This window comes from Homalodisca vitripennis, chromosome 7, assembly GCF_021130785.1.
Source record: "Homalodisca vitripennis isolate AUS2020 chromosome 7, UT_GWSS_2.1, whole genome shotgun sequence".
Classification (NCBI taxonomy): Eukaryota; Metazoa; Arthropoda; class Insecta; order Hemiptera; family Cicadellidae; genus Homalodisca; species Homalodisca vitripennis.
The window spans coordinates 18,923,894-18,950,539 of record NC_060213.1 but is presented as its reverse complement, the minus strand read 5'-3'; the positions used below and the strand labels follow the sequence as shown (position 1 = coordinate 18,950,539).

At 36.1% G+C, this 26,646-nt stretch overlaps 2 protein-coding genes across 4 annotated transcripts in view; both read right to left on the bottom strand.

Annotated features, from left to right (window-relative positions):
- The window catches only part of LOC124366957, a 230,921-nt gene that overhangs the window by 50,095 nt on the left and 154,180 nt on the right, over window positions 1-26,646 (bottom strand). The window lies entirely within an intron of this gene.
- LOC124366958 (3'(2'),5'-bisphosphate nucleotidase 1) overlaps window positions 1,924-26,646 on the bottom strand; it is a 37,322-nt gene continuing 12,599 nt past the window's right edge. For 2 of the 3 annotated variants that reach the window (XM_046823594.1, XM_046823592.1), the window contains exons 4-6: window positions 23,351-23,399; window positions 19,560-19,843; window positions 12,747-16,348 (exon numbers count right to left, since the gene is read on the bottom strand). In XM_046823594.1, the coding sequence (XP_046679550.1) occupies window positions 16,091-16,348; window positions 19,560-19,843; window positions 23,351-23,399 (591 nt within the window). In that variant the 3' untranslated portion in view covers window positions 12,747-16,090. Of the gene's footprint in view, window positions 2,345-12,746; window positions 16,349-19,559; window positions 19,844-23,350; window positions 23,400-26,646 lie in introns of those variants that run through there. The other variant, XM_046823593.1, reaches the window with a different exon arrangement.

Below are 26,646 nucleotides of genomic sequence, written 5' to 3'. Positions count from 1 at the left end.
TATGATACATTTGATAAGGTGGTTGGAAATCAGCCGCATTTTGTGGTTAAACTCACCATATAAATTAAATGAAGCATTGGTCTCTAGAGTCCCACACTGGATTTAAAAAAAGAGTGGGTGGGTCTCTAGAGGCCCACACTGGATTTTTAAAAAGAGTGGGTGGGTCTCTAGAGCCCCACACTGGATTAAAAAAAGAGTGGATGAGTCTCTAGAGGCCCACACTGGATTTTTAAAAGAGTGGATGAGTCTCTAGAGGCCCACACTGGATTTTTAAAAGAGTGGATGAGTCTCTAGAGCCCCACACTGGATTTTAAAAAGAGTGGGTGGGTCTCTAGAGCCCTGCCGCGGCGTGAACTTGTTAACCCTTTGAGGTCTCAATAAAAATTGCTTCGACTGTCCTCAGGTCGTATTTAATTTCTGTTAGTTTACAGTTCTTTGACAATACACAAATGCAAGTTTTTAAATCCCTTTTTCTGCAACTTTTATATTTTTTTCTCTTTATATATCAATGTAAATAACCTAAAAAGAATGTTTACATTATTTTATAGTATTTTTTTTATAACTTTAAGTAACATTTAAAAAAATATAAAAAAGAAGTATAAAATTATAAAAACATAATTTTTATTTTTTTATACATATGTAATAAACCAAAATTACATGAATACAGGTGAAAAGGCACTAGGATCTCATCAGATACATGTTATTCATTATACAATATTATATATAATACATTATATATATTATAATTTTGCCTTAGTCCAGCCCTAGGCCTACTTTGGGTAACATAGCTCTTCCTCTTAGTCTACTAGTTTGTAGCATAGGCCTAACTCTATTATTTGCATCTCCTTGTCCTACTTCTATCACATTATCCACGAATTGATCAAATTCTTCCCCATCATTACCTAAAGTTTTCCAATCTAAACACATCACTTTCGTCGTCTAGGTTACCGGCGACTAGGTTACCGTCATTTACCACAGTGTTTTCAGAAGAATTTTCACTATGATTCAACTAACAATCACAATCACTATCACGGTCTTCTTTAATAATCTGTTTTTCATTTTGGATACTAATTTCACCGAAAATACTATCACAATCATCTAATTCATCTAATATTTCGTCATCGTCAGTAAAACTTGTACTTGGACCAGCCATATTTGTAAACACGGCGCAAGTGCAGACGTCAGTTGTATTGGTCTTCTATTTTCACTTCCAATGCCTCCTATATCGTGAATAAAGATCGACGTAGCATTCACGTAACCAAAATAGAAGTCCAAAGTACCGAATAACTCAAATACCGAACAGCAATAGGTTAGAAATGGACAAACAAGCAGTGACATTATCCGGTCGACCTATTGTCGACATGCGAGCGTTCAGCGAAACTGCCGCGGTCGACCTATAGTCGACGACCGACCGCAAAGGGTTAATGTATTGCAGTCAAGGGAGATTGCTCTAAAATCAGCTTCCCTTCTTTCCAAAAGATATACTTCATTAAGAGGCATAATCTCATAACTGCACAAATAAACAGATGATTACAGAAAATTGAATATACACTTCCCTTCAAGTAAGTACTACAAATCTAAAATTATAAAGTGTAAGGGAGCCAAATTCAATTTAATTATAACATTTAAAAAAAGACTATTATTTTAAAAATTTTGTTATAGGTCTAAATTTCTTGTGTAATGAAGGTCATTATGAAGAAATTAACTCATTCATAAGAAAATTTTTTATCAGCCTTTTTGCGTGGTTAATTAGTGATTAAACGTCAATGTTGCAGGAGCACAAGATATGTTGATATAAAAGTTATTAAGCATGTGGTAGGAGCACAGGTGAACTTTATAAAAAAATTCCTTTGTAATATTCTATAAATAATATAAACTTACTATTGTTAATTCTTATTATGGAATAAAGACAAAGTGTTATTGAAAAAAAACAAACATATATTTACACAATTTTATATTACCTTTCAGTAATTTGCTTGCTTATGGTTGATTTTGATATAGGCTTAAACGTAAATAAATAACATATTCTATAATCCATAGAACCTTTTGCCCATATTAAACCAATTTTAAACTCAAATTGTCACAGTTAACTTAATTTTTCACGAACTTCACTTGGAATACTCTTGAGGTAAATGTCATGCTCGTCTGAGTGTGCCGTGGCAAGAACACCACCGGAGTTGGCATGAGAGGTATCCTTGGCGTATGAGTAAGAGTTGCCGTGCAGATCTGTCAATTTTCCCCCAGCTGCATGCAAAACCGCCTCCGGAGCACACGTGTCCCAGCGTTTAGTCCCTCCACTTGCGAACGCCCAAGTGTGCGCTTTACCTTCCATCAGGAGCATCGCCTGTGATAAGAGATTTATTTTAGTCAATTTATATCAGGTTTCTTCTGTAAAGTAAAAGAGGATTTGATTACGCCATTTGTGCAGCAAGAGAACTTATCAGTACATTATATTAGTGATGGCAAGTCCAGACATTTGAGTCTCAAATTTGATTCAGAAATTAAAAAAATAGGTTCCTGATTCTTAAATTATAATGGCTTTTTTACCATAATCACAATTTAAACAAAATCATCACTTATCCAATTTCTGCCATTCTTGAACATTTGGAGATTATCTGATAATATAAAAAATAATCTGTTCAGATGCACTTAATTTCCAATAAATCGTTTGAAGAAGGAAAGTTTCCTGCAAGACTGAGTGTCAAAAGTGGTAACAAATCCATGTCACCAATTACAGGCATATTTCACTTATTTCAATTCTTTCTAAAGTCTAAAAAATTGTTCTAAAATATTGCTGGGTCACAGTGCCAAAAATAACCTACTTGATGATGGTTTTTAACTTGGAGTGACGAAAAAGATAGTAAGCCTATGAGAGTTTTGTTTCTTACAACTGACATCGTACTGAGATGACATAATACAAATATATATATATATATTTTATTATATATATTACTTTTTGCGATTCAATGTTTATTGAAATTAAATAAGGCTATTGCCATTTATACAATTTAATGTATATATATACATATATATATATATATATATATATATATATATATATATATATATATACATACGACAAAGCCCTCACTCACACATCACTAATTCTCCAACTTCCTTATATCCCAGAAAGTTGAAATTTGGCACACATATGATGCATGACTAGAGAAAAATAGAAAAACTAAAGCATTTCCATAAAGATCAAATATCTATATGGGTTGCAACTATATTTTGTTTTTCAGTTGCTCACAAGATATGAAGATGAAAGTTGTCCAAGAAAGATGAAATTTGACAGACGTGTCTTATGCTCTCCATAGACAAATAAACATTGTTAATGAAGATCAACCACCTATAGGGATTGAAATAGGATTTTAACCCCTAGAAGAACTATATATTTTATTTTTAACTTCTCGATGTACTGTAAAGATGAAATTTGACACACACATGTCTTAGAATCAGAATCATCTTTATTTACAATCATTGAGATTACAATTAGTGTCTTTTACAATAATGTGAGTTTTGAGTCTTCAAGCAGTTTTAGATGAGAGTTTCACTGTAGAATTCTTCGAGTTTGTAAAATGGTCGGTCCAGGAGCCATGCTTTTAGTGCCGATCTCAGCGAGTTCCCTCTTTTGGTGTGCATTTCTTGAGGCAATGAATTGTGAATTTTTCTGCTGATGTAGGATGGTTTAGTTTCAAATAGCGTTAGGTGGTGTGCTGGCAGGATGTAAAGCTCGCCGTTTCTGGTGTTGTGATGGTGAGTGTCCTTGTTCCTTGGCAGATCTTTTCTATCTACGTACATCACTACCTCTTGGATGTAGTAGAGTGAGACAACAGTCATGATTTTCTGTGCTCTGAATGCATCTCTGCAGCTATCCAGGTGGTGTAGGCCGGCAAGGGCCCTAATACATTTCTTTTGGAGTGTCAGGATTCTTTTTAGGTTGAGTTTTGATGTATCCACCTCATACAGAAAGACCATATCTTACGTGTGATTCAAATAGAGAAAAATAAGCTGTTTTAGCTGTTTCTAAGTTGCTAAGAGATATTATTTGTTTTATCATGTATAGGCTAGTATTTAGTCTTTTACTCAGATTGTCTATGTGTGGGGTCCAAGAGATGTTTGCATCTATAGTCAAGCCTAAGAACTTAACATGTGTCTCCAAGCGTACATCTGGGATGATCTGAACTTCGGTCGCTCTTCTTCCAAATGCTATCTGGCTGGTTTTAGTCGGGTTTGCGACCAGATCATTCCCATTGCAATATTGGTATGCCATGTTGAGGGCAACGTAGGATGATACTGCCAGGTCGTCTGCGGTTTGTCCTTTAAGTAGCAGGGTTGTATCATCCGCATACATGAGAGGTAGGCAAAATTCTCCCACATAGTGAGGCAAGTCATTTACAAACAAGATGAAGAGTGCTGGTCCTAGAACCGATCCTTGAGGCACGCCTCTTTGAACTGGAAGAGGCGTTAATCTTATTTCTTCTGTGATTCCTCTGTGTGTATGTTTCAGTTCAACGAGTTGTTGTCGTCCCTCTAAGTAGCTTTTAAACCAATTTTTTGCAGTGTCACTCACTCCCAGGTGTCCTAATTTATTCATGATAAGACTGTGACTGAGGCAGTCGAAGGCCTTACTCAAGTCAAGTAGTCTAGCGGTTGTTAGTTTTCTTGCTTCTAAGTTGTCTACTACGGTTTCAATTAGCTTTATTATGGCTGTGGTGGTTGATTTTCCTGTAGAGAAGCCATGCTGGTTGTCGGTAAGCAGGTTGTTTCTAGCACAGTGGTCTAGAAGTCTCTTTAGGACAATTTTTTCACACACTTTTGAAAATGTTGAGATAAGGGAACTGGGCCTGTAATTGTTAATTTGTGTTTTTTCACCATTTTTGAATTTTGGGTAGATTTTTGAGACCTTTAGTTCTGAGTGAAACCTCCCTTCTCGGAATGATCTGTTGAAAATAACGGTAAGGGGAGATGTGAGTTCATCTGCACAGTGCTTCAGTATTTTTGTGGATATCTCATCAATGCCGGCTGAATTCTTAGTTTTTATTTCAGTGATAGTGGCCCTGACCTCTTTAGTGCTTGTGTCTGTAATGATATTGAGATTTTCAGTCGGTTCATGGGTTGCGGGATGTATTGGTTTCCTCTCGGAAGCTGGGATTTTTTGCAAAGTCTCCTCTGCTACATTTACAAAATATTTTTGTATCGTCTCAACAGAAAAATCAGACTGTTCATGAAGGTCAACGAACCACAGAAGTTGAAATGGGGCTGCGACTCCTAGAAAAATATATTTTTGTATCTTTCCAGTGTCCTAGAAATATGAAACTCACGTACGTTGTGACTTACAAAGAAAATCTAAAGCATTTTCATAAAGATCAAAACTACGCTTTGGGGTTGCAACCCTAGAAGAACTGTTTTTATTTTTTAACTTCACGCTGTCCTAAAAAGATTAAATTTCATATATAATAAAATAATATAAATAACATCCATAGGGTTTTTAAATGAGGTTGAGACCCCTAGAAGATGAAATTTGATGAACTTGTTTCTGATGCTCTCAACAGATACATCAAAGATTTTTCATTAAGATTAACTACACATAGAAGTTGAAATGGGGTTTAGAAAAACTATATTTTTGTTTCTCAACTTTCCGATGTCTTTGTAATAATGAAATTTGAAATACACATGCCTTATGCTGTCAACAGACAAATAAAAGGATTTTCTTTAAGATAAACCCTAAAGTTATAGGGACTAAAGAGTTACAATCTCTAGAAGAACAATATTTTCAACTTCCTGCTGTCCTAGAAAGGTGAAATTTGACCCAATGTGTCTTACACTCTCAACAGACTACTGGCATTGAAAATACTTTAGTGAAGTTAGATTACAGTGGCAGTAAGTAGAGTTTTTTTATCGAAGTAGACATTTCATAAGTGTAAATATTTATGATCAGTACAAGGCAAATGCTACTACGGAACTGGAAATACGTTTGATCCATAAATAGATAATAATAGTCAAAAGTAGTCCCTTTTTGACTGAAGAAGATTTTCCAGATCCACCCATGTGTGTATCTTGGTCAGGGAAACAACATTTTGTAGCCATGGTGGGAAGGGTTGACTCTTTCAGTGCAGCGTCTGGAATCTGATGCTGTCACTGACTACTGCTGGAATTTGGAGTTAGGTACGTTTGAAGAGATGCAAAAAAGTTAGTGATGAAGAAGCTCAAAATTAATTCCTTACATTGTTTCTTCAGAAACATAGTGTTCTCTAAAGAGGTATTATCATTGTCTCATCAGGTGCATACCATATGTATATTGTGGCAACAAGGCAAATTCTACTATGGCATGTGAAATACAAATCAATTATATTGTGGTATGAAAAATACTTCTTCACAAGCTAACCCTGAAATAAGAGCAAGTGGCAATTCCATTTTGCTTTTGAACCTTTTAAAAATTAATTTAGAAATAATATGTACCTTAAACATGACTAGTTCAAATTAAAAATTATATTACATTGTAAATAATTTCACTCAACTTTCAATGGATTTAGTATTTCTCCACTCTGGTCTAAAATAGTTGAAGTGTTACTGAAATAGTTGGAGTTAATCATTCAAATGTTATGTAATGTTGTAGATAAATTTGTGTATTTCTTTGGTACTTATAAAAACTGTTTCATCCTGCGACTTCAGGGCTGCAAAACATTGCTTTGCAAACTTCAATTCCAATCCATTGAAAAAGGATATGCCTATGACGTAACTGTTATTCAATAAATCAATTACAAAGCCACAAGTAACTGCTAGTCATCGATAGATTGGTACTTGTGGGAGTACATAAAGCTGCAAAGAAATAAATGGTTTGAAAGCTATATGGAGGGCCGATAACACCTATTAGAATTGAAGGAATACAACAAAAACCCCTGCCAGTTGAAAAGGGTCAAAAATCCTGTATCCTTTTCTTCAGTAACGATATAAAATCTGGAAATTATTGTTAGTAAACAGCTTTATGTGTCAAAACATTAAAATAAATTAGCTCTATGAGTTAGTTTGTGGTCAACTCTTTCAAACTCGAATACGAATAATTTTTGGTCCGATTAAGGTCTTGATTTGTGATTTAAACTGAATTAATTTGTTTAATATTTTATGTTTAATGTTTTTATTTTTCATATAAACTATTTGTAGGAAAAGATTTTAATTATCACTGTATAAGCTTCCTGGTGATTGATTGGTGGTAGGGTGGTTTTATTATAAACTTTATACAATCGGACATGACCTTTGCCCTCCTTTTATTAGTTCAAAAATACAATAAAGTATCGACTCTATTCCCCACTGCTATGGAGAGTTTTGCATACTTCAGACTCCCCAGTGTTTTGGACACTCCCAGAGAAGATTTCCACTGAGTCCAGGAAAGATCTCCATCAGTTTAGCAGTTTCGATGTGTTTCTGTTGTGATATTTTTATTGATTCTACTCTGTTAATATTGATATAACTTGGGAAAATCATTAGTCAAACAAACAAAAACGGACTCAATATTGAACCCTGTGGGAATACTCTGTTTACTAATAAATACTGTTTTGAAATCTGAATAACTTTTTATATTTATGGTTTTCTGCACTTCAACATATTATAGGTCTAAACTTACTTTATAACAAAAGTTAAATGAAGAATTTAATCAATTTATAAGAACATTTTAGTATATTATATCAGGAATGTTTTGCATGCTGTGGAAGTTGACTAAACTCAAAAGTGTTGCAGGAGCACAAGATGTTGTTATAAAAGCCAACAAGTGTGCAGTAGGAGCACATGATGTGCCCTTACAAAGCCTAATAAGTGTGCAGTAAGACTATACGGTGTGCTCTTACAAAGGATATAATGGGCCTACAGGAGGACGATATGATGTGATCTTAGAAAGGATAAAATGGGCCCACAGTAGGACTATGTAGTTTGCTCTTACAAAGACTAATGAGCGTGCAGTAGGACTATAAGGTGTCCTCTTACAAAGGATAAACAGGGCCTGTAGTAGGACTATATGGTGTGCTCTTACAATGGCTAATGAGTGTCCAGTAGGACTTTATGGTGTGCTCTTACAAAGGATATAATAGGCGTGCAGTAGGACTATATGGTGTGCTGTTACAAAGGAAATAATGGGCATGAAGTAGAACTATATGGTGTGATCTTACAAAGGATATAATGGGTGTGAAGTAGAACTATATGGTGTGATCTTACAAAGGATATAATGGGTGTGAAGTAGGACTATATGATGTGATCTTACAAAGGATATAAAGGGCCTGCTGAAGGACTATATAGTGTGATCTTACAAAGGATATAATGGGTGTGCAGTAGGACTATATGGTGTGATCTTACAAAGGATATAATGGGCGTGAAGTAGAACTATATGGTGTGCTCTTACAAAGGATATAATGGGCGTGAAGTAGGACTATATGGTGTGCTCTTACAAAGGATATAATGGGCGTGAAGTAGAACTATATGGTGTGATCTTACAAAGGATATAATGGGTGTAAAGTAGGACTATATGATGTGATCTTACAAAGGATATAAAGGGCCTGCAGTAGGACTATATGGTGTGCTCTTACAAAGGATATAAAGGGCCTGCTGAAGGACTATTTGGTGTGCTCTTACAAAGGATTTAAAGGGCCTGCAGTAGGATTGTATGGTGTGATCGTACAAAGGATATAATGGGCCTGCTGAAGGACTATTTGGTGTGCTCTTACAAAGGATATAAAGGGCCTGCAGTAGGACTGTATGGTGTGATCCTACAAAGGATATAATGGGCGTGAAGTAGAACTATATGGTGTGATCTTACAAAGGATATAAAGGGCCTGCAGTAGGACTGTATGGTGTGATCCTACAAAGGATATAATGGGCGTGAAGTAGGACTATATGGTGTGATCTTACAAAGGATTAAATGGGCCTGCAGTAGGACTATATGGTGTGCTCTTACAAAGGATATAATGGACCTGCAGTAGGACTATATGGTGTGATCTTACAAAGGAAATAATGGGTGTGAAGTAGGACTATATGGTGTGATCTAACAAAGGATATAATGGGCCTGCAGTAGGACTATATGGTGTGATCTTACAAACGATATAAAGGGCCTGGAGTAGGACTGTATGGTGTGATCTTACAAAGGATATAAAGGGCCTGCTGAAGGACTATTTGATGTGCTCTTACAAAGGATATAAAGGGCCTGCAGTAGGACTGTATGGTGTGATCGTACAAAGGATATAATGGGCCTGCGGAAGGACTATTTGGTGTGCTCTTGCAAAGGATATAAAGGGCCTGCAGTAGGACTATGGTGTGATCCTACAAAGGATATAATGGGCCTGCTGAAGGACTATATGGTGTGATCTTACAAAGGATATAAAGGGCCTGCGGTAGGACTATATGGTGTGATCCTACAAAGGATATAATGGGCCTGCTGAAGGACCATTTGGTGTGCGCTTACAAAGGATATAATGGGCGTGAAGTATGACTATATGGTGTGATCTTACAAAGGATATAATGGGCATGAAGTATGACTATATGCTGTGATCTTACAAAGGATATAATGGGCGTGAAGTAGGACTATATGATGTGATCTTACAAAGGATATAAAGGGCCTGCAGAAGGATTATAAGGTGTGCTCTTATAAAAACTAATGAGCGTGCAGTAGGACTATATGGTGTGATCTTACAAAGGAAATAATGGGTGTGAAGTAGGACTATATGGTGTGCTCTTACAAAGGATATAATGGGCGTGAAGTTGGACTATATGGTGTGATCTTACAAAGGATATAATGGGCGTGAAGTAGGGCTATATGGTGTGCTCTTACAAAGGATATAATGGGCCTGCAGTAGGACTATATGGTTTGCTCTTACAAAGGATATAATGGGCTTGAAGTAGGACTATATGGTGTGCACTTACAAAGGATATACTGGGCCTGTAGTAGGACTACATGGTGGGCTCTTACAAAGGATATTAATGGGCGTGAAGTAGGACTATATGGTGTGCTCTTACAAAGGATATAATGGGCGTGATGTAGGACTATATGGTGTGATCCTACAAAGTATGTAATGGGCTTGAAGTAGGACTATATGATGTGATCTTACAAAGGATATACAGGGCCTGCAGTAGGATTACATGGTGTACTCTTACAAAGGATATACTGGGCCTGCAGTAGGACTATATGGTGTCCTCTTACAAAGGATAAAATGGCCCTGCAGTAGGACTATATGGTGTGCTCTTACAAAAGGCTAATGAGCGTTCTGTAGGACTATATGGTGTGCTCTTACAAAGGATATAATGGGCCTGCAGTAGGACTATATGGTGTGCTCTTACAAAGGTTAATAAGCGTGCAGTAGGACTATATGGTGTGCTCTAACAGGTGTGTGGTAAGAGCATATGGTATTTTGTGATTAATTTGTTTTAACATTCCAGATGTCACAATGATATTGTTACTATTTGATACACGAATTTTAACTTTGTATTTCTATTTGTGTCTAGATGCAATATTATTAGTGTAATAAATAAAATTAAAACTTGTTACAACAATTTAGATCAAAATTGTTTTGACCTAATTACAGTGATCAAACCTACTGAAAGGGAACAAGTTTGCTGGTTCTCTAGAAATGCAAACAAAATACTGTTTGTTCAAATATGAACTATTCTTTTTTCGGTGTTAATTTATTTTGCAGAATTTCTGCTAAATATCGTTAAAATGTCCTGTAAAAAATTGGTTGCTAAAGGAGACGGTGTACACCACTAATGAGTTGCAAGTCTGCACAAGCCATGGCACTAAGAAATTGGATACTTTTCAATACATTTTACTTCCAATTTTCATTGCATTAAATGTTGACATAACTTCAGACACCATTCTGTATGTTATGTGCATGAATAAGGATTTCTGATTTTCATTTCTTTTCGAATATTGCAACAACCGAAGAAAAAAAATTGATTTTGTCAAGGTTGGCTAGTCTGATGATGTTCTATTTTAGTTTCACTTACCACATGTTTGGAGCAATATTGTTTCCATTGTCTAACAGTTGATTTACGTTGTGGGTAATGTTGAAATTGAAAACTTATGTGATTCTACTCATCAATAATAATTACAAACATCACCACGATGGTGGTCCATAACATGAATCAACACATAAGCAATCACCTGGCCTACCGTATTATCACAATTCTTCTCTGTGTTTATAGCCACTACTGACAATGGACAAATCGAAAGTATAACAGGATTTATAACATTTGCCATTAATGTACGTTTGTGGAGCATTATTCATTACAAACATTATACAACCACTCGCCCAGGTAATTGTGTGAACACTTTCCACAACTCCCTATTTAGAAACATTGTTGTTATACCATATGTATACAAAATTTAACAAATGATATTATTTATACATTTGTTTGATTTCATTAACCAATTGAGGAAGTAATTAACCTAGCCTCTCTAGGACTGAACGTTTGAATTGATTTTGACAAAAATGCATGCGTGTACTAAAATATTAATAAAATGAGTTTGGATACAGATAAATTAGTCAAATTTTCAGGACATTTTAGTGTATCTGGTTGCTCTACAACAGTGTTTATTGCTTTCTCCAAATTATTTTTTATTTAATTTTTTTTAATAAATATATTTAGAATTTTTTAGTAAGAAAAACAAAAAATTAAAAGTAATTATCAATATTCTATTACTTTTTTGTTTATATGTTTCAATACTTTTTTATTCAAAACAGCACAATGTTTTTTTACATGGAAAACCAGTTTTTATTGGATTGCTTAATTATAAAGCATAATGACAAAACAATCAAAATTCACTTAAAATTTTTCACTTTTTGATGATTTTATGACAAGCTCCTGAATTAGTTGTTGAAAGATGAGATAAAACTGTTTCGTTCAATTTTTATTATTAAAATGATAATTAAAATAAACTATTTACATTACATACAATGACCATTCATTTACATTTTATAATTCACTTTTGTGTCAGTCTTTGAGTATCTTTGATATCTCAATATCACTGTCCAAGTATCTGTCTACCTCTGAAGTAAGCAAATTGTCTTGTTCCATGAGGTAGCGGAAGAACTAAAAACTCATTAAAAAACTATAAAAAGTTAAACGTTTAGAACATGATACATAGAATGAAAGCAGAACATTGAAGTGATGAAAATTGAGCATATGGCAAAATGTAAACAATGACAAAACAAGCTATAAGTTGTGGTTCCAGTGTGCAAACATAACGGATCTAAACGGAATAATTGCTAATAAGGATGCACGATGGCACAAAACTGCGATCTAGGGGAAAAACAAACCATACCTGATAGTTAATGTCTAAAAAGAGCATGAGCGCCGCTCGGGAAAGTTTCCCAATGGGTTAACTTGTTCTTATCCCAAATCCAATTTATTATACTCCTTTTTTTTAAATACTTAAAAATATTTTGGAGGCACAAGCCTGATGACTGCAATTTTGTAATATGTGTACCATATTCTGTTTATAAATAATTAATGAGTAACATAATTTTAAAACCAACTCTATTTACCCCAAAGTTTGCAACACATAAAAAGTTTAACAATTTTATTGTGGACTTGGAAGATTTAAATCAGTCTAAATTGGTGAATAAATTCGGCTACATTTAGTCATCTACGCACTATTCCACGGAACGATGATAAAAGAAACATCTACCTAATTGACACAAGAAATAAGTATACCAACCAAACAATAGCAGAGCAACTTAGGTTAGGAAAAGAATACATTTAAATCCTTAACCAATTTTATTGTATATTATGTTTTAAATTAACACATGGCAAGAAAATAACTAATAACATTAAAAAAATAACAGTGATATTTTGGAATTATCTTACTTCAATTGTAAACCTTTATAAATATCACAGATATTTTCTATTTATTTGTTTATTTATTTAGCAAGCTTATTACATAAACATTGAGTACAGTAAAAAAAAGCAGAAAGAGTGTGTAAAAGCATCCCAGATAACCCTTAAATCTAGATTGATTCCTAAAAGCTTATCTGATTTATTTTTTTAAGCAATAAGCGTACACAAAAAAAATTGTTCTAGGTTGACTGTTAATTTAATTGTATACTTGGGATCTTATTCTTGTGTAATTAATTATTACATTATTCAAATCAGGAACTTATCTGATAATAGAAAATTAGTGTCATCTGCATACAGTATTGTTATGTTAGACACAAAGTCAGGTAAGTCATTTATAAAAACAGTAAATAAGAGTGGGTCCAGAACAGAACCCAAGGGCACTCTACAAGTAACATGCTTAAGACCAGACTGGTCTTCGCCTATCTTTACAAACTATAAACGATCAGACAGGTACAAAATTGACAAAGACAGTTAAACAACTGTGCGCAACACCATAGTAACGTTATTTTTCTTTACAACCATTTGAGATATCAATCAATCAATCATCTTTATTCATTTGAATACATCAAGTGTACAAGAATAGTGTCAAAATGCCATCATACATATGGCCAATCTTATTACTAAAAATATTTGCTAGTTTGGTCTTTTTTAATGACATGAATTCCTCCAACGAGTATAAACTAAGGCTTATAATATACTTTTTTAATTTGGCTGATACCATATTAAATGCTTTGCTTGAATCTAAAAGTAATCCATATGTTTCTTCCTTGTTTTAAAAACTCTCTAAAACATAATTTTAGTTCAATTTCGAATCTCTTTTTTGCATACATTTGATTAATTAATTTAGCATGTTAATGGACAAGATATGTATTCAATTACTTTTTTTTAAAATTTGAAACCATCCTTAGATTTAGAGTTGCTTAACTTACTTACAAACACAATATTCTCCTAAGATCAACTAACATACATAGAATCAGGGGCTGTAAAAACCAACAATCTTAATATATCTAAAGAACAGGCAGTGCTAACATTATCGCTATTTGTATCTACAGTATCATTAATATTTACAGGGGATTTATTAAACTCGTCAGCTGTAATAGGTATATTATTGTACACAATGTAGCCATCCATGATGGAGAAGTTAATTTAATGTGAATGTTGAGTTTAGCTCCAGTTCACCTTCCTCTTCATGCAGTGACTGGAATCTGATGCTGTTACATACTTGACTCCTGGAATCTGGAGTCATGTTTGTCTGAAGAGATGGAAAAAACATAGACAATGAAGAAGCTCAAAACAAATGAATTTACATTGTTCCACATCAGAGACACCTAGTTTACAAATTACCCAATATAGTGTAATCCAGTCTCATGATCTAACACTAGTTAGAGTTAGACTTTCTTCTTTTATAGCATATGTGGAGAGGTAGTGTAGTTTTAGCAAGGTATGTAGTATGCCATTTTTTGTTTGCTGCATTAGGGGAATTAATTCACATTCTTCCTTATACTTTTAATTTTTAACTGACAACAGTCCTTGGAATTATCAGTCAACATTTGTATGAAATAATGGAATGCGTTGTTGATATTATTGGTCAGTAAAAAAAAAACATTAAACCAGTAAATTCTTCCTACTAATCTACATCTTAATCTATAAGGACGATTTTCGTTTAGTAATCTGTTTGTGATAGATCTCCGTGTGTCTGTAATAAATTGGGATACTACTGTTCTTAGTTTAGCCACAAAAACTTATTTTTGACAGGAGTCCACCATGGCTAGAGAACTGAGGGGGTGTTGTTTCACAAATAAAAGTGGCTGCAGATTGGAAATAAAGTTATCCAGACAGACCAAGTAGCGGGTTATTTGGAAGTTCAGACAAAAATAGTCATAGGATAAAAAGCAAGTGTAAACCACACATTGTAACTTGTCAATCATAGTTTCTTGGGTTCAAGTTCATGTATAGGGGTTCAATGTTCATGTTCTTGGGTTTAAGTTCAGCTGGAATGCTCACATTAATACCCTTTGTAACAAGATAAGCTCAAGTCTCTTTATAATTACATGTAGTACTGAAACAGCTAAAATCGCCTACTACAGCCTGTTGGAGTCCCATTTGCGCTATCGTATTGCAGTTTGGGGAGCCACTGCGGGAGGTAATCTAGAGCGAGTACTCCTATTACAAAAACGTGCAATAAGAATACTTGGAGATCTCCAGCCCAGACAAACCTGCAGAAGAAGTTTCAGAGATCTGAAAATTCTAACCGTGCTCAATCTGTATATCTTGGAAGTCGTCACATACCTACACCTGAAATCACCTGATTCCATGAAGAACGCAGCTCAGTTCCATAACTACAATACAAGACACTCGGCTAACTATTGCCTCCCTATACACCATTGTACTATGACAGAGAAGAAACCCAGCTACGCAGCAGCCAAGATGTGGAAGACTCTTCCCCCCCCCCTGAAAATGTCCAAGAAACAACAGTTTTGTAATCTTCTTAAGAACTGGCTTCTAGATCATCCCTTCTACTCTTTAAATGAATTTTTTGAATGGAGACTACTAGAAGATATGCACATTTCATAGAAGATAACAAATTTTTATGTTGTAAATATTCATTGTTTTTTTAATTCAATTTTGACGCAAATTCTGTTCTTAATGTTCATGAATAAAGCACACTTGACTATTGACTATAGAGGGTTAAAATTTCAATAGAGGGACCTGGAGTACAGTAGAGAGATATAATTAATAAGTTAATTAAAGGGAACGCGATAAAAGCAGCCTCAAACTGCTACAGTTCACAAAGATTCAGTAGCGTGATGTAGATTATAAACTCCATTTTACAGCTAAACAAAAATTACTTTTATTTACTTGATTGTTATTCTTGCTATTTATTGTTAATCCTGTAAAATGACTATAATATGATATATCTCGAGCATAATACATCAATATATTTCATCGTGATTGTACCAATCACATATAGACTAGATTTTTACCTGTAGGCCTAACCAGAACAAGTTTAAAAACCTGGTAAAACTGTACTCTTAAGAGTTCTATTTCATGAGAAAACTATTAGTGATGTTTAAATTACATAAATGCAGTAGAAGCCATCACCTTTTAAAAAAAGCTTAAAAACATCTTTCTGGCTTAAAATACCATGAGCTTGTAAATAAAGAACATTTATTCTAACCAATAAAACCATTTTACCCATAATTCTTTACAGTTAACTTAGTTTTTCACGAACTTCACTTGGAATACTCTTGAGATAAATATCATGTTCGTCTGAGTGTGCCGTGGCAAGAACACCACCGGAGTTGGCATGAGAGGTATCCTTGGCGTAGGAGTAAGTGTTGCCGTGCAGATCTGTCAATTTGCCCCCAGCTGCATGCAAAATAGCCTCCGGAGCACACGTGTCCCAGCGTTTAGTCCCTCCGCTTGCGAACACATAAGCGTGCGCTTTACCTTCCATCAGGAGCATCACCTGTGATAAGATTTATTGTAGTCAAATTATGTCATCAGGATTCTACTGTTAAGTAAGTAAGTGAGGATTTGATTGGTCCTTTGAGTAGCAACAGAACACAACAGTATGTAATAGAATATTTTCCATAGAAAATGTAATAGATTACATAACAAAATGACACACAGGCATTCACAATATCAAGACAGAATATTTCTTACCATAAGCTTCATAAATTACTTGCACTTTAGAGGATTTTCTCAAACTGAATATTTTATCTTGAGGCTATATCTTAGTTGAAATTTCCAACTTGCACATAAAACGAAGTGAAATTCAAAATACTGCTTTTTAAAATATGTTGATATTACAGAATCAACAGACAACATTCGTTATAACATTAGTATTTTTTAAATTAAATTTAGGAGTGAAAATACTATATAAATAGTTGTCATCAATTCATGCCACATGGTTTTATTCTCCATCCTAGGATCGCTGAGTAGTGTAGAAGTTCATTGAAGCTAGTTTAAAAAAAAAAGAAGTTTTTTCTTCACAGAATCTGAGAGAGCATTTAGATTACTCCTTTGTTCTATAGTTTCTTTTAAATGAACTGAGATTTCATGTTTCTATAGCAAATTTATGTTCATTTCTTGTATTGTAACAGTGACAGTCTCCGATTCTCGTCTGCCCAGTTGTTACAGAGCGTGGAATTATTTTAAAGGTATATTGTATATATTTACTTCTTGTATAATTCCCTAAAGGCTTCCCTTTCTTTTGAGGAAGAGAGGAAAATCGCTTTGAATTCTCTTGAATGCCACTGTATGTCCTCTTGTTACAGTTCTAAAGAGATAAATGATGAACCACAAAAAACCAGCACTTCCCCCACCTTCTCAGACTAAGCTGAAACTACTAATGTGTTATTACACCTCAGTAAGGAACATTAGAAACTACTCCTCCTTCATCTGTTTTAGTCATACTTTTCTGTCATCTTTGTCTGACCTTTTGTATGATTGGGAATATTGCCTTCTAGGTATTACCATTTTTGAGCATTACAGCTACAACGGTCCTTGAAGTCAGGGTTTACCGCTTGTTACATGTTGTAACTTGTTTTCATTCATCCATGTCCTTACTGCCTCAGAGGCAAGTTCTTTCTCTTGCCACAACTTCCTCTTTGTTAGTTGCTGTCACCACTGCAGCCAGGTCATCCGTAATGCTACTGCCACTGTTCCACAAGATAGGTCTGTCCATAACAAAACCCTGAGTAACACCACACGTGTACATTTGAAATTCTAGTCCACCAAGTATCTGAATAGCCTGTTCTTCAAGTATTCTTTTGTGGTAAGGTAAGATGAGATCAAATCAAATCAAATCATTTATTGTCAGGACACTACAATAGTGTATAACAACGTCAACAAGTTATAACATGTGAAACAAGTTAAAGAAGCATACTATTACTAGCATTGTAAAATTCATTTACACTATATAATACACTACTTAAGCAACATGTTTTTTATGGAGGTTTCAAACCTAGGCCTAGATAATTTTTTTATATGTTCAGGTAAAGCATTGTACAATTTGATTCCCAGATACCTAAAGCTACTTTGCGTGCTTGTGTATTTACACTTCATCAGCAACAGATCATTCCTATTTCTCGTAAAATAGTTATGGTTATCACTAAGGCTAACAAGGTCATTCAAGTTATCTTTAACATACATGAAAACACTTAATACATAAACAGTCTGGATCTTCAGCCTTCTCAGGATGCATGCGCTATTAAAACCGTTTTTGACGTCTAGCAGGGTGACTGCTGGTATTAGGCGAGAGTATCTTGTCCCCAAAGTTGGCTATACACTATACAACTTGGTTTGCCGCTTCAACCAATTTAGTCGTAGAGCGGACTGGATTGGGCTGGAGTTTGATAATGTGTGGTGACAAGGGATCTGCACTGCACCGACTTGGCCGAACCGTTTGCTTGAAGTTGGGATCCACAATGTTCGGTCAGCGATTTTCCATACACTATCGAACATGGTCACCCGTACCAGGCCTCCCAACACGATACATAAGCTGATGTTTAGACAAGTCAGGTGTGTTGCGTTCCTACAAAATATTAAACCGGTTTCATACCAACCTTTCGAACGAACGTTCAATTCATTTTATCTGTTTTTATTTGTATTATTGTGTGCAAAAATTGTATTAAATTGCAATTTTTGAAATGAACTGAAATAATATATGGTAGAAAACGTTTGGCGATGCAATATTGCGATGAGATGAATGTACATGTATTTGCTATTGCAAAAAAACAAAACCAACAAAAAAGAAATCTCGAATGGGTTAAAAATTAATTTAAAAAAAGAATGTAAGAAGTTTTATTAATTGTGCAACCGATTCTATTAATTTACTGTAATATTTAAATATATTTAAAAACTAACTAAATTTATTATCACTGGTAAATGAATACAAATTTTATTATTGCTCAAGGACTTTTCGGAATCAATGATTCCATCATCAGGCACTTCACAAATGAACAAATATTTACATGTTTCTAAATAATAAATATTACAATAACACATGGTAAATAATTTGGAAATATGACTAGCCAGTATAAAATATTTCAACATAATTACATTTATATTTTGTTATAGAGATGACAGAGGAATTAAATTTTGAATAGGCCTGCCTTCATTATTGATAAGTTTTTACTTGATTTGTGTTAATGTAAAATGTTTCCTAAGCATTCTAAGTGCAATGTATTAGTAACTTCTTTCAATAATCGTAAATTTTTATAAGAAGTGGTGTGTCCAGATTCAATACAGTGATTCCTTACCATTCATTTTACCAGTGATTGTAAATTAAACTTTTCCAATGCTCCAAGATTCTTCATTTAATTTAAAATTAGTTTAATTTTATATAAAGTAACTATAAATTTATACATTATTCATTGATAGGAATTAAAAATATATTTTAAAAAGATAAAAAGTAAAAAATAATTGAAATAATTTAAAACATGATTAAACATTTTTTTAAATTAAATAAAAAGAGTAAATACTTTAGTAAAAAGAGTAAAACATAATCACACTCAGATTGTGCTGAAACTGTGTACCAGTGATTTTACTGAAATAAAAATACATGAATATAGTATCACAATATAATCATTAAATTACATTAATAATGATTATAACAAAACAAAATCATTGTAGGACTAATAAAGAATGTTTTGGAGAGCAAAACACAATCTTACCTTGTGGCCAGCTCCGCCCACTTTCAGCACCTTGTCGGGTTTGAGCGCGTCGAGTGTTGCCTGCACCACGGGGTTGGAGTGACTGCGGGTGGTGGTGATTATGCGCTGGCCCTTGGGCGGGCTGGTGGGTACAAAACCCCCGACCCCGACACCCTCGAAGCCCCACACAGTTCGACCCAACTCACCACCATTCTGGTAGTTGTAGTAAGGCTGGTGTATCACTCCCGCCACAGCCTTCTCTTTCACCGCTATTCCTATCAGAACTGTCACGTGATCCAACAGGCCTAGAACAAGACAAAGTTGCGGGTCAGAACAGTAGACTACAACTCCCCTAATAAATACTGGGAATACTGAATATAGATACAAGCTGAGAGAGTCCGTGTGGTCCTCGGTCCAGCCACCTCCCCTTCCTTGCCAACCGCGGTTCCCCTCTCGCGCATCTACGAGACCACATGGAATCTCTCAACCTTTGACAATCTGTAAAAAATATTTTGTTTTCAACATTATCACTTTCACTTTACAACATTTCCTTTTTCTTATAACATACTAGATGTTTTCAGTGGCTTTGCACACTTTTCGTAAGCTTTGCCCGTATATGAGCAATTCTGATTCAAGTGAATTATATTTCCAATGCCGATGTAGAGTTTGCCTCGTTGCCACGATCAAGAAAATCTGTCAAAAGTGTATGTTTATAGCCATTGTACATGTACTTTATTATAAAGTGGTCTAACACTCAAGCTTTAAGTTTAACCAGAAATTTATTTTAAAGACAAATATACTTCATAACTTAGCGCCTTCAAATAGTGTCAAGATAGCATATAAAACTTCTCCCTGAAAAAAATACATATACATACAAATTTTCATGATCGGTCTAATAGTTTACAGTTCTATAAAGGACATACAGACAAACATTCATTTATAAATATAAAGAGTCTCCAGTGAGTCGGGGTAGTAAACAGTCTACAGATACTCAACAAAGAGTCTCCTGTGAGTCGTGGTAGTAAACAGGCTTCAAATACTCACCAAAGAGTCTCTTGTGAGTCGTGGTAGTAAACAGGCTTCAGATACTCATCAAAGAGCCTCCAGTAAGTCGTGGTAGTAAACAGGCTTCAAATACTCACCAAAGAGTCTCTTGTGAGTCGTGGTAGTAAACAGTCTACAGATACTCACCAAAGAGTCTCCTGTGAGTCGTGGTAGTAAACAGGCTTCAGATACTCACCAAAGAGCCTCCATTGAGTCGTGGTAGTAAACATTCTACAGATACTCAACAAAGAGTCTCCTGTGAGTCGTGGTAGTAAACAGGCTTCAAATACTCACCAAAGAGTCTTCTGTGAGTCGTGGTAGTAAACAGGCTTCAGATACTCACCAAAGAGTCTCCTGTGAGTCGTGGTAGTAAACATTCTACAGATACTCACCAAAGAGTCTCCTGTGAGTCGTGGTAGTAAACAGTTCAGATACTCACCAAAGAGCCTCCATTGAGTCGTGGTAGTAAACATTCTACAGATACTCAACAAAGAGTCTCCTGTGAGTCGTGGTAGTAAACAGGCTTCAAATACTCACCAAAGAGTCTTCTGTGAGTCGTGGTAGTAAACAGGCTTCAGATACTCACCAAAGAGTCTCCTGTGAGTCGTGGTAGTAAACAGTCTACAGATACTCACCAAAGAGTCTCCTGTGAGTCGTGGTAGAAAACGGTCTTCAGTTAGTCACCAAAGAGCCTCCATTGAGTCGTGGTAGTAAACATTCTACAGATACTCAACAAAGAGTCTCCTGTGAGTCGTGGTAGTAAACAGGCTTCAAATACTCACCAAAGAGTCTTCTGTGAGTCGTGGTAGTAAACAGGCTTCAGATACTCACCAAAGAGTCTCCTGTGAGTCGTGGTAGTAAACAGTCTACAGATACTCACCAAAGAGTCTCCTGTGAGTCGTGGTAGAAAACGGGCTTCAGATACTCACCAAAGAGCCTCCATTGAGTCGTGGTAGTAAACATTCTACAGATACTCAACAAAGAGTCTCCTGTGAGTCGTGGTAGTAAACAGGCTTCAAATACTCACCAAAGAGTCTTCTGTGAGTCGTGGTAGTAAACAGGCTTCAGATACTCACCAAAGAGTCTCCTGTGAGTCGTGGTAGAAAACGGTCTTCAGTTAGTCACCAAAGAGCCTCCATGTGAGTCGTGGTAGTAAACATTCTACAGATACTCAACAAAGAGTCTCCTGTGAGTCGTGGTAGTAAACAGGCTTCAAATACTCACCAAAGAGTCTTCTGTGAGTCGTGGTAGTAAACAGGCTTCAGATACTCACCAAAGAGTCTCCTGTGAGTCGTGGTAGTAAACAGTCTACAGATACTCACCAAAGAGTCTCCTGTGAGTCGTGGTAGTAAACGGTCTTCAGTTAGTCACCAAAGAGCCTCCATTGAGTCGTGGTAGTAAACATTCTACAGATACTCATCAAAGAGTCTCCTGTGAGTCGTGGTAGTAAACAGGCTTCAAATACTCACCAAAGAGTCCTCCTGTGAGTCGTGGTAGTAAACAGTCTACAGATACTCACCAAAGAGTCTCCTGTGAGTCGTGGTAGAAAACGGTCTTCAGTTAGTCACCAAAGAGCCTCCATTGAGTCGTGGTAGTAAACATTCTACAGATACTCACCAAAGAGTCTCCTGTGAGTCGTGGTAGTAAACAGTCTACAGATACTCATCAAAGAGCCTCCTGTGAGTCGTGGTAGTAAACAGTCTACAGATACTCATCAAAGAGCCTCCTGTGAGTCGTGGCAGGAAACAGTCTACAGATACTCATCAAAGAGCCTCCAGTAAGTCGTAAGTCGTGGTAGTAAACAGTCTACAGATACTCACCAAAGAGTCTCCTGTGAGTCGTGGTAGAAAACGGTCTTCAGTTAGTCACCAAAGAGCCTCCATTGAGTTGTGGTAGTAAACATTCTACAGATACTCAACAGAGTCTCCTGTGAGTCGTGGTAGTAAACGGTCTTCAGTTAGTCATCAAAGAGACTCTTGTTATTATCGGTGAGCCGGCAGCGTCATCCATAGTTCTTAGAAAACAATCACTGGTCAGTGATCTATTAAGGTGCACATCACTAACCGCAAATGTCGAGGTTCTGGGGCGCAAGGGTAATTTGATATGTCAAGGGTCAAGTCTACTGCGGGAGATGACTGTTGGAGTTGGTGGGGTTTGTTCCCAAAGAGTTATAGGTTCTTGCTAGCCTCAACATAAGGGTGTGCCACCCCTTGCCTCCTTTGACTGGAGAGGCTGATTCAGAGCTAGCTTCTCCTTTTTCCTAGGGGACATAACTTGAGATTGGTGCCCTAAACTTTTCCTCATCAACCTCAACAGGAGGCGGCTCCTAACCCTAACCTTACCCATCCAGAATATCCTGTCACTCCTGAAGCAGCGCAAAGATCCTTATAGGAGTAGGTGCAATTTTCTAAGCTTCTAGTTCTAAGATAACATGATATTACTTTTATCCCTGAGAGTTTTATAACTTTAAATCTGAGCATTTACAAGCCGAGGCATGCTAGAAATGATTATACTTTGATATCAGATAATTGTATATAATTATTTAAATTAACAGCAAAACGTATCAATCTTGTCACGTGTAAGTCAAGGTCACGTCCTGCACGATAAGGCTCACTTGGCCCACGACTGGTTATCACACTGGTATGATTAAACTTACATTCCTTCGCTCCCAAATGTGGGAGATGTACAAAATAAAATACTGCTTTTAATGATGAGTAGCATTTCAATAAACAATAATTTAGACTGTTACAAAGCGGGTGTGGCCTTACCTTGAGTATATTCTGAAGTACCATCCAGAGGGTCTACCCATACAGTAACCTGTAAAATAAATATTCATTATATCAACTCACTTTTGTCTTAGTATTGAATACAAATAATTTCTTTACAGCTTAATATTCCTTCCGCCCTAAAGTAATGCAATACAAAGTTATGCATTTAAATTTTACAAATTATGTTTTAAAACCAAGAATTACATCGGTTTTAGAATTTAATAAGTAAAGCAATCGTAGTGTTAAAATATGCCTACATTGTACATTTAGAACAATACTACAATGTATCTTTATATATCACTGAAATGACATTATCTTTTAATGAATGACTTGTAACTCGAAATTGAGAAAAAGCCTTATTTATATTAACAATTTATTAACAACTTTGTTACAGCTGTTGTAATTAACTATCAGTACTAAAAAAGTAACTGACCTAAAATTATTTCACTGCATTACATGCACTTGTGGCTGGTTTATACCTTCTGGCTGGTTTATACCTTCTGGCTGGTTTATACCTTCTGGCTGGTTTATACCTTCTGGCTGGTTTATACCTTCTGGCTGGTTTATACCTTCTGGCTGGTTTATACCTTCTGGCTGGTTTATACCTTCTGGCTGGTTTATACCTTCTGGCTGGTTTATACCTTCTGGCTGGTTTATACCTTCTGGCTGGTTTATACCTTCTGGCTGGTTTATACCTTCTGGCTGGTTTATACCTTCTGGCTGGTTTATACCTTCTGGCTGGTTTATACCTTCTGGCTGGTTTATACCTTCCAGTTGAACCCAAACTGGGTGGGTACAGCAAAATCTGAAGTGTCACTTAAACTGACAACAAATGTTGAGATTCTGGGGTGGAAGAGTAATTCGATAAGTCTAGTCTACTGCAGGAGATGACTGTTGGAGTTGGTGGGGTTCCCTAAGTGTCAAAGGCACTTGCCACCAACCCCCCGTAGTAGTGCGTAACCCTACGGAGAACCCTCCCACCAAACCTGTAGTGGTGTGTAACCCTGGCGAGAACCCTCCCACCAACCCCGTAGTGGTACGTAACACTGCTGAGAACCCTCCCACTAACCTCTGTAGTGGTGCGTAACCCTGCTGAGAACCCTTCCTACCAACCCTGTAATGGTGTGTAACCCTGCCGAGAACCCTCCCACCAACCCCGTAGTGGTACGTAACACAGCTGAGAACCCTCCCACTAACCTCTGTAGTGGTGCGTAACCCTGCTGAGAACCCTCCCACCAACCCCCGTAGTAGTGCGTAACCCTGCTGAGAACCCTCCCACCAACCTCTGCAGTAGTGCGTAACCCTGCTGAGAACCCTCCCACCAACCCCTGTAGTGGTGCGTAATCCTGCTGAGAACCCTCCCACCAATTCTCGTAGTGGTGTGTAACCCTGCTGAGAACCCTCCCACCAACCTCTGTAGTGGTGCGTAACCCTGCTGAGAACCCTCCCACCAACCCCCGTAGTGGTGCGGAATCCTGCTGAGAACCCTCCCACCAACTCTCGTAGTGGTGCGTAACCCTGCTGAGAGGCCCTGAGTTATGCCATAGCAACCGAGCAGTACAGACGCTCTTATCAGTTGTTCCTTGATTACCCATCATGAGTGATTATAACTTGTGCAGCGATCCGTTACCGGAAGATATTGATGATTGTGCATTATGCTCAAATTGTAAATCTAGACTTCATTTTGAGTGTGCAGAAGTTCAGGTAATCACATGAAATCGTATGGGTGAGGACCGAAGAAATAACTGGAAGTGCAAATCCTGTAAAAGTAAATCTGTTAGTCAAGACTTTATCTCAAAAATGCATGCCGACTTCCTGGAAAAGATGGAGGATACGATAAAACAACAGTTTTCTGAATTTGAGGCAAGGAATAAATCTCTAATAGATGAGTTTAAGACCTCCTTGGAATTTTTTTCCAAAAAAGATTGATGACTATGAGAATATATGAATATTTTATCTGAGTCACAGAGATCTCTTGAGTTGAAAAATGTGGAACTAAACAATAACCTAAATTTATATATGACTCAATTTGAAAATTTGCAACAATACAATAGAAATGAAGATTTGTAGATTGATGGAGTTCCAGAAGATAAGGGGGAACAAATGAAACCTACAGCTGACAAATTGGCTGAAATAATTGGGTTGGAAATTGATTTCAAAAGTGACATTCAGGCTATGCACAGAATACCATCCAGGCGAGATGATAGGCCCAAACCAATAGTTGTGCAGTTTACTAACCGTCAATTAAGAGATTCTTTCTTAAAAAAAGTAAGAATGCATCTAAGTTAAAAGAAATTAAGTCTACTGATTTTATGCCAAACGTTCCAAGAACAAATGTGTATGTCAATGAACACTTGACACCTTACTTCAAAGACATACTGTTCCATTCTAAAAAGTTGAAAGAACAGGGATATAAATTTGTCTGGGTCTCAGAGGGTAAATTTTTTGTGAAGAAATGGGAAAATGACAGAAAAAAAGGATAACTGCTATTGGTGATTTGAAGAAATTGGGACTGGACATTAGGGAGTTTGGTGAGGTGTGAAACAGGTGTTAAATTATATGTACTTTTGCTAGCTCTGATGGTTAACCAAAATTGGAAATCAGATAATTTCAATATATTCTGTCTGAACATCAGGAGTGTAAGTAAACATTATAATGAACTTATTGCTTATTTAAATTGTCAAACTAGACAATACAGAATTATAGTATTGACCGAAGTGTGGATTAAGAGTGGAGAAGAGGACAGGTATTCCATACCAGGTTACAACATGTTCCACCAGCCGAGGCCAAATAACCAAGCAGGCAGAGTTCTTATCTACGTGGACTCTGATATTCAATGTACCCACAGACTTATCTTGCTGCCAGACCGAGGAGCTTATCAACATCTCGGCTTATCAACATCTTCTTTCATAACGCACAACAATCCTACTTTTAATCTGTCATTGTTTGGGATGTATAGGCAATGTGAACTTACTTATAAACAATTTAATTATGATTTCGAAAAGATTTTAGGTTTTAAGAATGACCCCACGATTATTGTAGGAGACATGAATATATGTACTATAAAAAAACCATGGTTCTAGTTAAAAATATTTAAACAAAGTATTTTATTATGATTTTGAAAATTGTATCAATATTCCTACTAGAGTTGTGCATGTGTGGACCATGTATTGATTCACAACTCCCGGGGTTTAAATGTAAAATGTACTGATTTAGAATTAGATATAATTGATCATTATGGTGTAGACATTGAGTTATCTGGAGTTTCGAGTAATGGAAACCGTCCATTATTTGGC